The sequence below is a fragment of the Sander lucioperca genome, chromosome 5, assembly GCF_008315115.2.
Source record: "Sander lucioperca isolate FBNREF2018 chromosome 5, SLUC_FBN_1.2, whole genome shotgun sequence".
Classification (NCBI taxonomy): Eukaryota; Metazoa; Chordata; class Actinopteri; order Perciformes; family Percidae; genus Sander; species Sander lucioperca.
In genome coordinates this window covers 34,647,609-34,663,119 of record NC_050177.1, presented here as the reverse complement: position 1 = coordinate 34,663,119, position 15,511 = coordinate 34,647,609, and the positions used below count along the sequence as shown (strand labels likewise).

General features: G+C 40.0%; 1 protein-coding gene across 2 annotated transcripts; it reads right to left on the bottom strand.

Annotated features, from left to right (window-relative positions):
- Positions 1-5,966: 5,966 nt before the first annotated feature.
- On the bottom strand, positions 5,967-15,420 carry LOC116040311 (aldehyde dehydrogenase, dimeric NADP-preferring-like). Of its 2 annotated transcripts, none has more exons than XM_031285622.2 (10): positions 15,203-15,420; positions 13,748-13,971; positions 13,416-13,647; positions 12,477-12,562; positions 11,536-11,744; positions 9,267-9,384; positions 9,042-9,183; positions 8,783-8,949; positions 7,276-7,375; positions 5,967-6,613 (listed from the first exon to the last, which is right to left on the bottom strand). In XM_031285622.2, exons 2-10 carry the CDS (start codon positions 13,901-13,903, stop codon positions 6,300-6,302), a joined length of 1,524 nt encoding a protein of 507 aa, XP_031141482.1. In that variant the 5' UTR covers positions 13,904-13,971; positions 15,203-15,420; the 3' UTR covers positions 5,967-6,299. The 2 variants fall into 2 exon arrangements, with proteins under 2 accessions (XP_031141482.1, XP_031141475.1); XM_031285615.2 differs by having other exon boundaries at positions 13,748-13,938; positions 15,203-15,418.
- Positions 15,421-15,511: the final 91 nt, after the last annotated feature.

Here is a 15,511-nt window from a genome sequence, read left to right as displayed (position 1 = left end):
ATTGTACTTTCATTTGTCTGACAGCTATAGTTACTACTTATAAAATAGGGCTGCAACTATAACAATTGTCTTTTTTTTAATTAACTGATTAATTGTTTGGTTTATTAAACATCAAACATTTGTGAAAAATACCCGTTGCAGCTTCCCAAAGGCCAAAGTGACATCTGATTAATTGTCCAAAGAACACCCCAAAATTATTTTCAATTTACGCTAAAACAGAGATAAAATAGCACATCTTTACATTGTGACGTAGAAGTAGAAACCAGCAAATATTTGTCGTTTTTGATTGAGATGAATTAATCCAATCTAAAAAAAATACATGTCATTTCAGCTCTATTATAAATATGTATTGCATAACATAAAACTCTGAAGCAGTATAAATAGTTACACAACATACAACTCTGTTTACTGCAGTATTTTGAACTAGAATGCAGCCACAGAATGTAATGTGGTGAACACAGATGGAAACATACCCACATTTCCAAAATAGCTCTACTCTAGTAAACTATAATAAAGACATAATGGGTTTCAATAATATGACTTTCTGTCTTTGTATGAGCAGAAATAATGAGTTGTCTTACCAGTATTACAGAACAAGACCGAGATATGGGGCTCAGAGGTGTAAAACCTGGGAAAGAATGATACAATTACAGGTAAACTTAAGTTAGATGACCAATATTAAGCCTCATTGTAATGATCCCCATTGATACTCTTTAGGAATTTATCATTTCATTATGTCAGTGTGGATCTTGAACATCCTCTCCTCCATCCTGATGCTGTGTCTCTGTTCATACTGTACAGAACATGAGGCAGGTTGCTTTAATTTATTTTTGCTTTAATTTTATTTTATTATCTTTAATATTCACTTTGCAAATGGCACGTTGTTGTGGGACGCCTGAAGTACAGTAAGACACATCTCAAGGTTGGGGGGGGTTTGAGTGGTTACCATAGCAACGGCACCTAAGTAATGAAAAAATGCCTGTCATTCGTGAAGGTGTGAAGGTGGAAAGAGTCAATACTTTTCATAACATTTAATCTTCTGTTTTACTACTACATACTACATACATCATGTGTTTTAACACCTACAGTTAGGTTTTTGTTAGAGCATAAACAATGGTAAAATTGCTCCCAGTTTTCAGTTTAAGCAAACAGTTGCCAATTTATGCATCCAGCAGACACTAGCATTGAATTGGAGTTGTGTTTCTGTTCATCTGATGAATGTAAGATATGTTTGCTGCTCTGTTTGCTGCTCTTCAGCTGCTAAATGTTACACTTTGTTCACCAGCTAGTCGCTACCTTTGTCTGTCTGTCGTTTGGGGTGTGAGGTGGGTTTTTTAGATGTAATTTCTACTGAAAACAGCTAGAAACAACACTGATGAGAGTGGCTAAAGTGAACAAAAACAGTACATTTGCAGGCCCGGAAAACCAAAACAATGAGCTTAAAGATGCTAAAAAAGCTCTGTAATAACTGGAGGAAACTGCAGGTTCATCACTATGACTGACCCCTTTCACAAACTAATGTTATCCATTGTTGATATAAAAACCTTGAATACAGCAGCTTTAACGCATTTAATTTGTATCCGCTCCTTCAGTGTTAATGCTACCAAAGCACTGCATATGTCAAATATAATTCCTTCTAGATGGGTGTCATCACTTTTTTTTTTAAGATTATTTTTTGGGGCTTTTCCCTTTAATTGATAGTGACAGTGGATAGACAGGAAAGGTGGGAAAGAGATGGGGGATGACACGCAGTGAAGGGCTGCGGGTCGGAATCGAACCCCGGGCCGCTGCAAAGGACTCAGCCTACATGGGGCGCACGCTCTTACTGGGTGAGCTAGAGGTCGCCCCATCACTTTTTTTTTTGATAACTTACACTTGAATTTTTACCATCTCCATTCACTTGAAAATGAAAAAATTCATTGTGACAACTTGGACAATTTATGAGTTACATGAGGTGTAAACTTAACGGAGGCCCATTCAGTCCCAATGTATTTGTAACACAGCACCTGTATACAGCACATACTTCATTCAAATGTGTAAATGCACGGTAAGGCACACACATTAACAGCACATAAGATCATTATGACTATATGTACAGTTTATTAAGGTTGAGTTTTTGATGGCAAATGATGCCAACCGATATCACATGCATTTTCTTCTAGAAATGCTTTTCATAATGTCTATTATGATTTGATACTATAAATAAATTGAATTATTAAATATTGGTCATTTTGGAGGTCAACAGTCCATCAGGGAAGAGGGGGCCAAAGACACAGCATGACTCTGCCATTACATCTGCCTAACAGCTGCATTATGTAGCCTACATTTTACACCGCTGCCTCAGGGGCTGCCATGCCTGTCCCTGAACGAGAAATCGAGCCTATTGATGAACAGAGGGCATCAAGGTCACCAGAGATACAAGAAAGGAGACAGCAGAAGCTATTGCAGTCAGTGACCATCATTCATTCATTCATTCATTCTGTTCATTTTCAATCATATTTAATGGTAAAATAAACACATTTAAAGAATGTTCAGAACGAATAATGGAGCTGGTTATTGCTTGTGTATTCTGTTTGGACATTTTGCACCATTTAGACACGGAATTGATCAGATGATGTGTTTCTATGGGAAAATGACCCTTCTGATCAAAATCAGACACTAGCACCAGTGAGAAAACTCTCCTTAACAGTGACTTGCAAACTAGCTGAAGGTTAACCTGAATTCACACACACACACACACACACACACACACACACACACACACACACACACACACACACACACACACACACACACACATATATATTCCCATTATAAATGCATGCAAACATATGTTCACCTTCACACTTGTTCTTCAATAAGATAGAAGTGAAAAAAGACAGGAGACATGAGAAATACTGTACCTTACATGTTATACCCTAAACCCAAAAGCTTTGCAGAGTGAAATATTGAAATATGTGTTAAAAGGATATCCTTCCTCCCAAAGCAGCAGTGTGACTGAGGAGTGATGTGTTTGAAGCTCACTGCCAGCCGAGTTCGGTCAGGCAGCTGCTGGGCTGATGGTTTTTTGCCAGACTGTGTTTTATATGTAGAGGACAAATGAGGGCAAATCTCTGCTAAAGTAAACGTTGCAGTCCAGCAACAACAAAGCCCTGAAACTACATCACAGTCTTCAAAAGTATTTCCTGCAGTGCATGAATCATCTGCAAATGGAACATATCACAACAGGAGGTCAGAAAGTTGGAGACCTGTCAAACTGCTATTACTATTGTAGAAATCATGCTCATGAAAACAAAACTGAACTACCACATGTTCTTATATTGTTTTTTTCCTGTTATGGGAACTGTCATAGTCTGCAGCATTACACTACAAACAGACAGCGCAATCCAAGAAAGTAATAATCTCTTATTTCAGGATGATTAAATAGTTTTTATGTCATATACATCAGAAAACAAGTTTTAAAGTAACTTTTTTTTATTATTAAAGTACAGATATCTAACAGTTGTACATTTTATTTTCAAATTGTATATATTTTAAATATTGCTCGTGTAGTATTCTATTATTGTATACGTATATTGTTTCCTATTATTTAATGTTTACTCTGTATGTGTGCTGTGTGCCTGATATTTTGCTGCTGCATTTTTTGGGATCAATAAAAAAATCTATCTATCTATCTATCTATCTATCTATCTATCTATCTATCTATCTATCTATTAGCATTTTGATGAAGCATATGAGTAAAAAATCTAATTTCATCAGTTTAGCTGTACACTCATCCTGTTCTCTTTTATTTGTCCTCTTTTAAAATAAACATTATACTGGTAACTTATTGTCCACTTGCTGAAGATCACTTCTGTGGAAGTCATGAACTGATGTCTCCAACGGATTTAACGTCCAAGCCCAGTCAACAATCTGACTACTGCAGTTGTGCAACCGTTATTTAGGCCTCCAGGAACTCGGTACAACTGCAGTGAGCCTGTTAGAGCTGAAACAGGGTGCTGAGATGGCAGCTGTTTCCTTTTGCTGGCTCACAAGCTGAATGCCTGGATATCCCCAAACCTATTAAGTGATAAAGCTGTCAGTTTAGAGCTTAGCAGAGCATCTCAGAGGAACAGGAAGAGCCTGCTGATGCTAATGGGGTGCTCGCCTAAATTACTTAAAAGGCCTTCAATGCACTTTGCCCAAATTATGATGGGACTAACTGCCACACATTATATGTGTCATGATGTGTTATGGCTGTCATTTGGGATGATATAGTTTGTATAGTCAGTGGCTGAGAATGTGTCACAAATGCAGATATTTTTACCAACGGAACAAGATCTACACTTTTGTCTTTGACTGTACAGAATGAAAGTCTGCATCTTTTCCTGTTAATGTTAGTGTAATTCAGGACTGAGAGGATATGTTTTTTTAAGGTTTGTCTTATAACTTGATAGAAAAGCCATTCATTTGAACATGTGGAACATAGTCATATTTCTTTTTCTTTAGTTCTCTGCTGCCATCTAGTAGCCACACACAGTACGCTTCTTTTAGAGAACCAACTACTTGGACAAAAAACACATCTGCACCTGACATGTGTATCATATTGCACCATTTTGGGACAGTTGTATCCACTGAAAACATTAACACAGAGACTTTATTCTAGTGTAGAATAATAGAATGACCTGCATAGCAATGTGTTTCAAAATGTTTTCATTGAGCCAAAGATTATTGTACAGACAGTAACTTGGTCAAGTCAGTGCTCACTTTTTTAGAAAGATAAAAGTAAAGTTACAATTATTAATCTGTATATATAAAGTATTTGGTACAGAAAAACTGAATTAAAGCAAACAGTGTGAAACTAAAACATAATAATAATAATAATAATAATAATAATAATAATAATAATAATAATAATAATAATAATAAAGAAATAAAGATTAAAAAAAGTAAAATTGCATACAAGAGAGTCTCATTTCCCCATACCCTACCCATGCCTCAATCTACTACTTTTACTCATCTAAATCGCTCAAGAGATATAGTAAAACAGCTGCATAGCAGTGTGTTACGGCACGCACACACACACAACATATTATTATACAACAAATATATATTCATGCAGATAGATTGCAACAGTGTTCTTTCGTTGTGCATCTGCATATAATCCAACAGCATGATTGATTGATGAATGTATTATTTATCTACTCATTCTATTTTATCTGTTAGTCAGTTCTCTGCAGTAAACTAACTACAAATGGTGACCTCTTGTGGTCACTGTTGGAATGACTGTAATAGTAAGAACTTAGGAGATCAAGGTGTTTATGAGATACTGATCTCAGCTGAAGTTAACAGATGTGTTGTTGTTGTTTTCAAGGCATTGTGGGATACATCTTACAATTCTTCCTGCAGCATCAGCAGATTGGTTTCACACTGACAGTGTCTTTATTACTACCTGGACGTCGTTGTTGTTGTTGCTGTTTAGGTAATTTCTCCACCAAGGTCAACTTCCATTAACTATAGCTGTTGTCCAGTTTGCTGTTGATTCATAACATTTTTGACTGTTGTGATTTTGCTGTGTTACTCTCATTTTTTTCTTTTCTTGTTTCAGTCCTTTTGAAGAAATAATCTATTTACAAAAAATGAAAAAATTATGTTTTCTCCATCTATACGCTTTTAAAATCTGTATATGTATACATGTTATTTTCTGTCAACATACACTAATAAAAAGCCGTAAAAAAAAAAGAAAAGAATTATAGTGTGGCCGGTTAGGCGCACATATGCAGAGGTTTATTCCTTGATGCAGAAGGTCCAGGGTTCAAATCCGACATGTGATGGTTTTCCTGCATGTCCCCTCTCCCCTTTCATATCTCAGCTTTCCTATCCAATAAAGGCAGAAATGCCCCCCAAAAAAAAGAATTATAAATGGTGATTAATGAAAATGGAAGTTCACAATATATCAAACAATATCAATATACCAAACTTTTATCTGGAACAACAAGCAAAATACACACTTCCTCAAAAAGCGAATGTTAACCTTCAATAAAAAAAAACAAAAGAAGAATGCAGAACAGGACTCAGGTGTGTGTTTTGGACAGTGTTTAAGCTTGTTGGTCTCATTGCTGTAGGAGGATCTGATACAAAATAGACACACAGCGAATAAAAGTTAGAGTAAAGGGTTATGCTATTTGATCTTTAAAATATCTGAATACAAAACAGAGGATTCAATGTTGGTTCAGGTGTGTTCTTAACATGGAAATCATTGCAGCAGGCACTTCTTCTTCTTTTGGATACATTTTTAAAAAAGGGAAGTGGCAGTGTCTCTAGTTATAAAAGCCTCTCCAGTACCAGCAGGTACAGTTGAGGCCTGAAGCTATGAGCAGGATGACCAGCAGCGTGATGAACAGGGCGAAGCCGATGATGGTGGCAATGACGGCCCAGATGAACGTCCTCTTGGACATGTCGATCATGGGTGATTTGAGTGCCATCCGCACCCTCCGCGCCCGCCGGCGGTCCTGAGGAGGGTACCGGGCCAGGTTGACACTCTCCATGCCCAGAGTGCGGACCAGGCATGCCCTCTGGTGGCTCAGCTGGTCAAAAGTGTGTTTACCATGGTAGCGGCCCATACCACTCTGACCTGGAGGGGCAAACAAGTCTGCAGTCACGTTTTTTTAATTTTTTTTTTATGCATTTTAACGTTCTACTATATGCAGTAACTGTGTGGAGACTGTCTGATATGTAGTATTCATAAGTCCTGCAATGTGGGTGTCAGTGCACTTCACACAGAACACTAATGTCTAACAGCCCAACCAGTGAGAGGTGCTTCATACCAAAAGACAACAAAGGGCTAAGGGTAAAGATCTAAAAGACTCGTTCAGGACACATTTAGATTTTTACTACAAACCAGATCAAGCGAAAGGTGAAGAAAAACGTTTTATTTCTCCGAAGAGGCCTTTCCATAAAGTTGTCTGACACTTACATATAATAGCATTCTGAGCCTTTCAGTGGCAAAACAAGTTCTTTTCGTGAACGTATTTTGGCGGTTCGTAATTGCCCCATAGAATTACATTACAGCTTGTCTCACGTCTGCAGGCTTCAGGGCTCTTGCTCAATATTGGACCAATTGCAAGAACAACAAAAATATGGGAAAACAGGGGGAACTAGAGGGGAAATAGGGACCCAACAAAAAAAAAGTTTTCCCTCAGGCCCCCAAAAAGGTAAATCTGGCCATGCACTGCCCCCATAATGAAGTCCACCTAAGTACACATACAGACATAATACACTTTGGGTCAGTCTTACCAACACCACCAAACGGGAGCGAGCTGAGTGTGTAGTGCATCATAACGTCATTGACCGTCACTCCTCCACTTGAGGTCTCCTCAATCATCCTTTTTGTTGCCTTTGAGAGACAGGGGGAGGAAAAGAAAAAAGAAATATAAAGAGAACATTAAACAGTCCCTCCAGGATTTCGCGATGTCAGGATCGCAACAATCCACACAAATTCAACCAATCACCGTGAATTCGGTGCGACTCTCAATTTTTAAGATTATTTTTTGGGGGCTTTTCCCTTTATTTGATAGTGACAGTGGATAGACAGGAAAGGTGGGAGGATGGGGGATGACACGCAGAAAAGGGCCGCAGGTCGGACTGGAACCCGGGCCGCTGCAAAGGACTCAGCCTACATGGGGCACACGCTCTTACTGGGTGAGCTAGAGGTCGCCCCGCGACTCGCAACTTTGACCAATCCCCCCAACTTTACCGCAAATTTGACCAATAACAGGAGATTCCCACGACTTCATCCACTCACAGCAGTCCCACGTGCCAGACTTTGTATCAGTATGTGACTCTGAGAGCCACTGACCAAGCGGGAGTGAGAACGGGTTGACGTAACACGTACTTTGCCAAATTCATTTCCTTGTTTCTGATATGAAGAGGAGACATGTGTGACTCGAACATTTCATATTTACCGACAAAACGTACCTTGCAAAACATTTTGAGACCGTCCTACCAACCTGTATACATTTTAACATCAATGTACGCTGTAACGTTTTTTTCACTCTGAAGTCGCTGAAAGCTAGCCTAGAAATCTAGACGCACCCTACCGGCAGCAAATGTAATTTGCAGCCAGGGTCAGTCTAGCAACTCTGTTGGCTTGCCAGCTGGAAAAACCTAATTCTGGTCAGGCCAATCATCCAACATCTTGATGTGGGTCTGGCTTGTCAGGCTAGCTGAAAGCTGATGCTGTTTCAATCCTGTCGGCTCTCTGCAGCAGGCGGGGCTGCTGCTCAGTTCCCCCCGCGACTGATGCACGCACACAGTGGATGCAGGAAAAAACGGAGATGAGACACAATGACCTAAATTAAGGACAGCTACGCTCGTTATTGTAAGTGCAATGATAAGTTAAAGTCCAATAAGTACTTTATTAAACAGTATGAATGTGTGTCCCAGGCCAGGATATGAAATTAACTAACAACGTAAAGATCAACAAGCCACTGACAGATATGTTCAAATTTGATTAATTCAATAAATTATTATTTTGTCTTAAATCCACCAGCCAAGTTTCCTTTTATTCTTAAAGAAGTATACCAAAAATATCTCAACTTTTTTTTGCAATTTTCACTGTCTCTCGCAACTTCATTGCACCAAAAATACAAAACACTGCAATTTTTATCGCAATTTTTTACAAAAGCTCCTGCAAAATCAGGCATTTTGGGCCGCAACAATCTAAAAAAAAAAAGCCGCGAAATCCTGGAGGGACTGATTAAATAATGTTTTAAATATCCTTGCGCCTGCCGTTTCCTCTTACCTTTTTATCAGAGCAGAAGATGTAGAGTGCCAGAGGTTTCTCTCTCTCGTTGATGAAGCGGATGGCATCATCCATGTCACTCACAGCCACTATAGGCAGCAGGGGGCCGAAAATCTCCTCCTGCATCATCCTGGAGTGAGGGGGCACGTCCTTCAGCACTGTTGGGGCTGCATGTACAGTACATAGTCAACGTTTGTACCGAAATATAGATTCAAACACAACACCTTGACTTATTTAATACCTCACTGTATCTTCCTACCAATGTAGCGCTGTAAGGCATCGCTCTGTCCCCCCACCACAGGGGTGTAACCCTCCATCAGACCCATGATTCTGTTGAAATGACGCTGGTTGATGATTCGGCCGTAGTCTGGCGAGCATTTAGGATCAGCGCCATAAAATTCCTGGGATGGATCAAAAGGTCTTGACAACTGTGCCGTTTCAATTAGATTAAGATGTTAGTTTAGACAGGTTTAAAGGATGGTACCAATAGAGTTTGTCGGATGCGATCCACCACTCGGCCCTGGATGCAGGGTTCACACAGGATGAAGTCTGGAGCGATGCATGTCTGACCGCAGTTGACAAACTTTCCCCAAGTGATACGACTGCACAAACATGGAAGAACACATTTACAGTTACGCATTTACACTTTCATTTTGTTAGGCCTGCTGCTCCTAGGTAGCTTCTCTGTCTCTCCTCCCTCCCTCCCTCTGTCTGTCCTAATTGCAGGAGTAGAGTCTAGTGTGTGGGAGTCAGGGTTCCAGCTGCCTCTCATCTACCACAATCAACCTCTGCTTCATATACCCGGTCATTCCTTCACTCTGCGTCAGCTCATAGTCAAGATGACCACAGTTAGTCTCGCTCCAGACAAACATTTGCTTATCTGTTTAGTCTAATTGTATGTTTGCCTGTCCTGATCCATTCTCTTGTGCCTCAAATGTCATTGGAACCTGGCTCCTGCTACCGCTTCACTCCTACCATTCACTGGACCAGAACCACCACCACTGGACCCCACCACTAGCCGGCCTACTGTCTTCCTCTGTCGGACCCGCTCATTCCCAGAATCCACCTGACCCTGGATACCTGGACTTTTCTTTCCCAATGGAAACCTGGACTTGATACTTGAGTACTTTGAATAAAACCTGTTAATTCACACTCCTGGCTCTGCGTATGTCTGTATTTGGATTCTGTTCATCATTCAAATCTAGCACATTTATACTGTAACTAATGAACAATGTGTGTGTGTGTGTGTGTGTGTGTGTGTGTGTCAGTGTTAGGCTTAGAGTAAGTCACATAAGTACAGTTATGCATGTGTAGCTGTACAAAAAGAATAAACCAACTTTTAGCAAACTACTAAATTATTCCATCCAAAGCTAAAGGATAATGACAGTGGTGGGTATGTTCTGTCCTATTAAACCACAAAAGTGAATACATTTGCATTCTTATCAACCCAAAACATCTATGTATGTTTTACAATTCATTTACTTTCCAGGCAGCGACTGGTTTCCATGTGTTTCACTACACTTTAGAAAAAGAACCGGCCGAGAAACTTGCTTGAGATACAGTAACCAGCATAGTGCTTGGTGATACATTAGGTGACACTTTGTTATTTAGTCACCAAAATGCATTGCAGTGACAATCAAATTCAGATGATGTAAACACAGATATGATTTGACTTATCTTTTTTGTTGTTGCCTAAAATAAGGTTTGTGTTAAACACATTTTCTTTTAATATTAGATGTAGGAGCTAAAGCAAAAGTCTGACAAAATATAATGGCAACAAATTATTTACTGTGACAATTCTTGTTATAGCATAGTGAAATGATTAGAAATGGACGCCTGCCTATAAGGTAGAAAATTCATCGTTCATTCATTAAATCTATGGTATACTTTGGAAAAACTAAGTAATGTAAAGTGAAGTGTAGGCATGTTGTACTTAATTTACTAAAATGTGGAGAAAAAAAAAGGAATCATGGTCATTTAAAGGTGCAGTAGGTAAGCCGTATAAAACTAACTTTCTGTCATATTTGCTGAAACTGACCCTATGTTCCAGTAGAACTACATGAAGCAGGTCATATAAAAAAAAATGGCTCCTCTGGTACCACCTACAGCCTGTAGTGTGATCTGCTAAAATACACCGCTCCCTGTTCAGACGCACCAATCAGGGCCAGGGGGGGTGTCTAACTGCATGTCAATCAATGCTCATGCACACACATTCAGTCTCCCTTGTGGGGGGAGGGGCTTAGGAGACCGTTTTGGGCTTTAGCAGAAAGGGGGGGAGGGACTGAGAAGTTGTCGATGTTCAAATTGTTTGGCTAAGTCCTGGATCTTCACAATCCTACCTACAGCACCTTTAAATCCTAAGAACAGTTGATACCAAACTCAACTATGAGTCTCCAATAGATCATTCACCTCAGTATTCCATAATCACTTTACACTTTATCATTATCACTTCAGTTTAGTGTTGATGGGCTCCAACACTTCAAATGCACTGGGTTCAGTGATAAAAGGCTTCAAGCTAACACTTTAGCATATACTTTAACAGGACTGCAGACATAGCATGCTGTAGTAGTTAAAGCTGCTGCCTCTTTGGTCAAAGTGCTAAACCTCCGCGGGTCATCAAGTACACTGTGCTGTATTCTTTGCTTCAAGCATGAGGCCAAACAGCCCACAGATTCCCCCTTAGAGCCGACATGTCGTTCGGCTCTGTGTGTGACCACTGGTGATATGGGCTACTCTGATGAGCGGTGTGTTACCGGCAGGCGACTCTGATGTCACAGTCTTTGTCGATGTAGCAGGGGCTTTTCCCTCCCAGCTCCAGGGTCACTGGGGTGAGGTGGCGAGCCGCAGCCTCCATCACTACTTTACCCACTGTGCCGCTGCCTGTGTAGAAGACATGGTCAAACCTGAGCTTCAGCAGCTCCTGGGTCTCTGACACTCCACCCGTTACAACCGGGTACAGATCCTGGAAATAAACAGCAACGTTTTATTTATCTTTTTTTTTGGGGGGGGGGGGGCTGCAAGATATGAGGAAAACATGCGATATGCGATATGCGATAACGTTGTTGAATATCGCGACAACGATATTACTTGCGATAAATAAACAGCGTACTCAGTTCTGCATTTCTGCTGCTTCCGGTATTCTGCTAAAATACAACAAACTGATTGTTGAATTTAAAACAGATGAAAGGAAATCATCAACATATTGAACACTGAATGGAATATAAAATGCACCACTAAAAAAAGAATGACAGCTACATTATAAAGTGCAGTTCTCTGCTGATATTTTCTTTCAACTAACACAAAAAATCTCTTGAGGGTCTATTGCGATATATCACAGCCTTTAGCGATGTGTATATTGTGCAAGTTGGTATTGCGATGACGATAAAAAAATGATATATTGTGCAGCCCTAATTTTTTTCATCTTGAAATATACAACTTTGTCAACTACACAGGGTAACTAACTAATGAAAATATAAAGCATGTTTGAAAATGAACGTGGCACATTCCTGCCACGTTCAAGATGATGTTAGCTCTTGGGTAGAATGAGTCCTTGCTGATGGAGGGAGGTCCCCCCCCCCACCCCCATACCCAAGTCAAACATATCTGGGATGCGCTGTACTGTGTTGGTACAAGGCTTTGACATCACAGCAGCTCAGAACGTTATTCCATCAACAATAGCAGCCAGTGTTCAGACCTTGTCCAGATAGCGAGGCAGCAGAGCCCGGAGGAGGAGGGACGAGAACTCGCTGAGCTCTGATGGCTTCACCACCGCTCCGTTGCCTGTAGAGAGAGAACACGGGTTTCTGTGAATGGAATGAGATCACTGAGTGACGGAGAGCACACGGGTAGGAGGCTGAGAATGCAGAGCTGCGAATGTTTTCAAACTGAAATTCACAGCAACAAATTTCTCTCTCCTTTGTTCTCAAACTTGTGCTGCAAAATGCAGGTTTGACCAACATGCATATTAAGGGTCATTAACTCATATTTGTATTAGTGTTTCATTATTACCTCCACCAAGGAGGTTAGGAGCTTATATGTTTTATGTTAAATTGCTCAATATAATGCTATAAGTGTATAATATTTTCCCAATAGCCTCCAATGCGTGAATAGAAGTGGAATTAGCATTTTCCTAATGGTATAGAAAACATAACAAAAGGCTGAACTAGAATTGTAATATAGAGTAGGCTAATTTTATAGGACACTATTTTTAAAATTTTTGTTTACTATTGATTCCCTTTTTGTCTTTTCTTTTTTTTAAATCAATCCCACAAGGGAATACTGACATAAATGTGGGGTGTTCAAAAATAAAAATTACCCCCCCAATCTGTGTACAGTTTAGCAAGTGAAAATTACACCTTTATTATTTTGATCAGTGCATGGACTTTGGTTACTGCATAATCCCCAATCACCCAACTTCCACCTGAAGTTATTAAGTTATTGCTGATGTCTAATCACACTTAAAATGTGTGGATGTGCACAACCTCAATTCAGTTCTGTGGGTTAGATGTTCATTTCAATTTCAACGAAAAAGATTGCAGGAGAATACTGAACGCTGGCAATAGAGGTCTTCCTGACTACATTTAATTAAGCTATAAAAAGGTGTTAAGGGGCTAGAGACGGAAAGGTTGCCTACCAGCAGCAATAGCTCCAACCAGGGGCAGCAGGGTGAGGGCCCAGGGGTAGTTCCAGGCCCCGATGATGAGCACCACTCCCAGAGGCTCCGGCTGGATGTAAACCTCATCTGATATGGTGAGGAGGTTCCTCTCAACCGGCCGTGGAGCCGCCCACTCTGCCAGTTTCTCTGTAGCCAGCTTGATCTCATTCTCAATGCCAATGAGCTCCAAGAGCGGTGTGTCGTACTGGCTCTGTAGGAAACCCAGCATAGTCAACGTTACACACACATTCAACATTGTTCAAATTACATGTTAAATGTTACATGCAGCAGTGTGCTGTGTCTCCACTCACCCTATTGATATCCTGTTTTAGAGCAGTGGAGATCTCGGTCTCCTTCTCAGTGAGCATCCTCTGCAGGGCATGAAGCTGCTGCAGTCTGAACTCCAGAGGCCGAGTCCTGCCGCTCAGGAAGGCCTCCCTGGCCCGCTTCACCGCCTGCCTCTCCATACAGACAGGTCAAGGACAGCAAAGAGCCTTTGGAACTGCAGACACAGATGTTAAGACAGCAGGCTTGTCTGTGTAGAATATTCAGTAACAATAGCAGTGACACCGGTCATGCTCTTCTGAGAACAAAATGTCCTTGCATATCTTCTATTTTCTCTACAATCCAGCAGGACTGGGTGGCCAAAGCCTTTTTGGGGCCCTGAGGCAACACTTGACTCCCTTCCTCACTACACGTGTATCTAATAAACCAAGGTCTCCTACCTATACACCTACACAAGAACATAAATCAGCCTTCAACTTGTTTAATTACATCATAAGAGATGCCAAAAGATAACACAATTTCCATAGTGTGTAAAGTTACACAACCTTTAACACATTTAAACCAGGTAAACACTATAATTTTTTGCCACAAAACGACTGGTCAACAATTGCAACGTGTGTGCAAAACAACTATTAAAACAACTGAAAGAAGAAAGGAGATAACTGGATCTGGTAAAACTTATAATAACATGGTTTGTTCAGTAAAGGAGTTATTTAAGGAAAGTAGGCTACAATATATAAAAACAGCTAAACAAATTATTATTTCTTCTTTAATCCAGATTTGGATTTTCTATGAGGCTATTTCTTAAACAAAACAAAAAAAAAAGAATAAAGACAATACAAAGATAATTATTTATTATTTATTTAATGCAAATATGCCTAGAAAGATTTCCTAGAAAGTCTTTTATTTTTATAAACATTTTCAAATCCACACCCATGACGCTTTTGTTTTGAAGTTAAAAGCCTATATAAGCTTATAAAAGTTATTATACTGTATATTATGAATAGGCTATAAAGGTATAGAACGCAACAGATAGCCTATTTGCAGAAGACTACAGTAGACCCTCTCATCTTGTAGCCCCTGACGTTACTTTATGAGTCTCTCCCTGTGTTTTTATTGCTCAAGTTATTACATCTAAACATCTTTTCAAGTAAAGTGTTTTTTGCTGAATAATGATGGTATTACAATCTGCATCTGATATGATTTGCAGCCAGAACTTTCAACCCCTCTTGGATCCGTGTGTTGACAGGCTTATTTACAGGAACCCTTTTGAGGTGTCACTGTTTGACATATCTCTCCTATTTTAATTCAGTCTGTTTAACCACGACAAAGTGAAAACCGTGCATTAAAACACTAACCTATGTCAGCGGGTTACTCTTTCCTTTTTATGCAAGTACAGTTACTTACACCTGCGATCTAAACGCGATTATATCCTTTTTGATTCGGGGAAAAAGATGAGAAAGAAGAAAAAGTAGACTCACCTAAGCGCAGGTCAAATACACATCCAGTGGATTCTCTATAAAATAAAAGCTCAATAATCCGTCACTGATCTGATCTAAAAGCGGTTCAGATGTCCGACACGCTGCGCGCTGACTGACTGACTGAGTTTCATTGTACACTGTTCATCAGTCAGGCTGCTCTAGGATCAGTTTACCGGGAAGCTTGCTCATGTAACCTGCAGCTTCATTCAGACCGCCTTTAAGCATCGACTCCCCCCCCCTCCCCCACTTAACTGCTGTAGATCACTTGTTTGTGGGTCTTCTTTTACAGCCTTTAGTTGAGCTAATTTT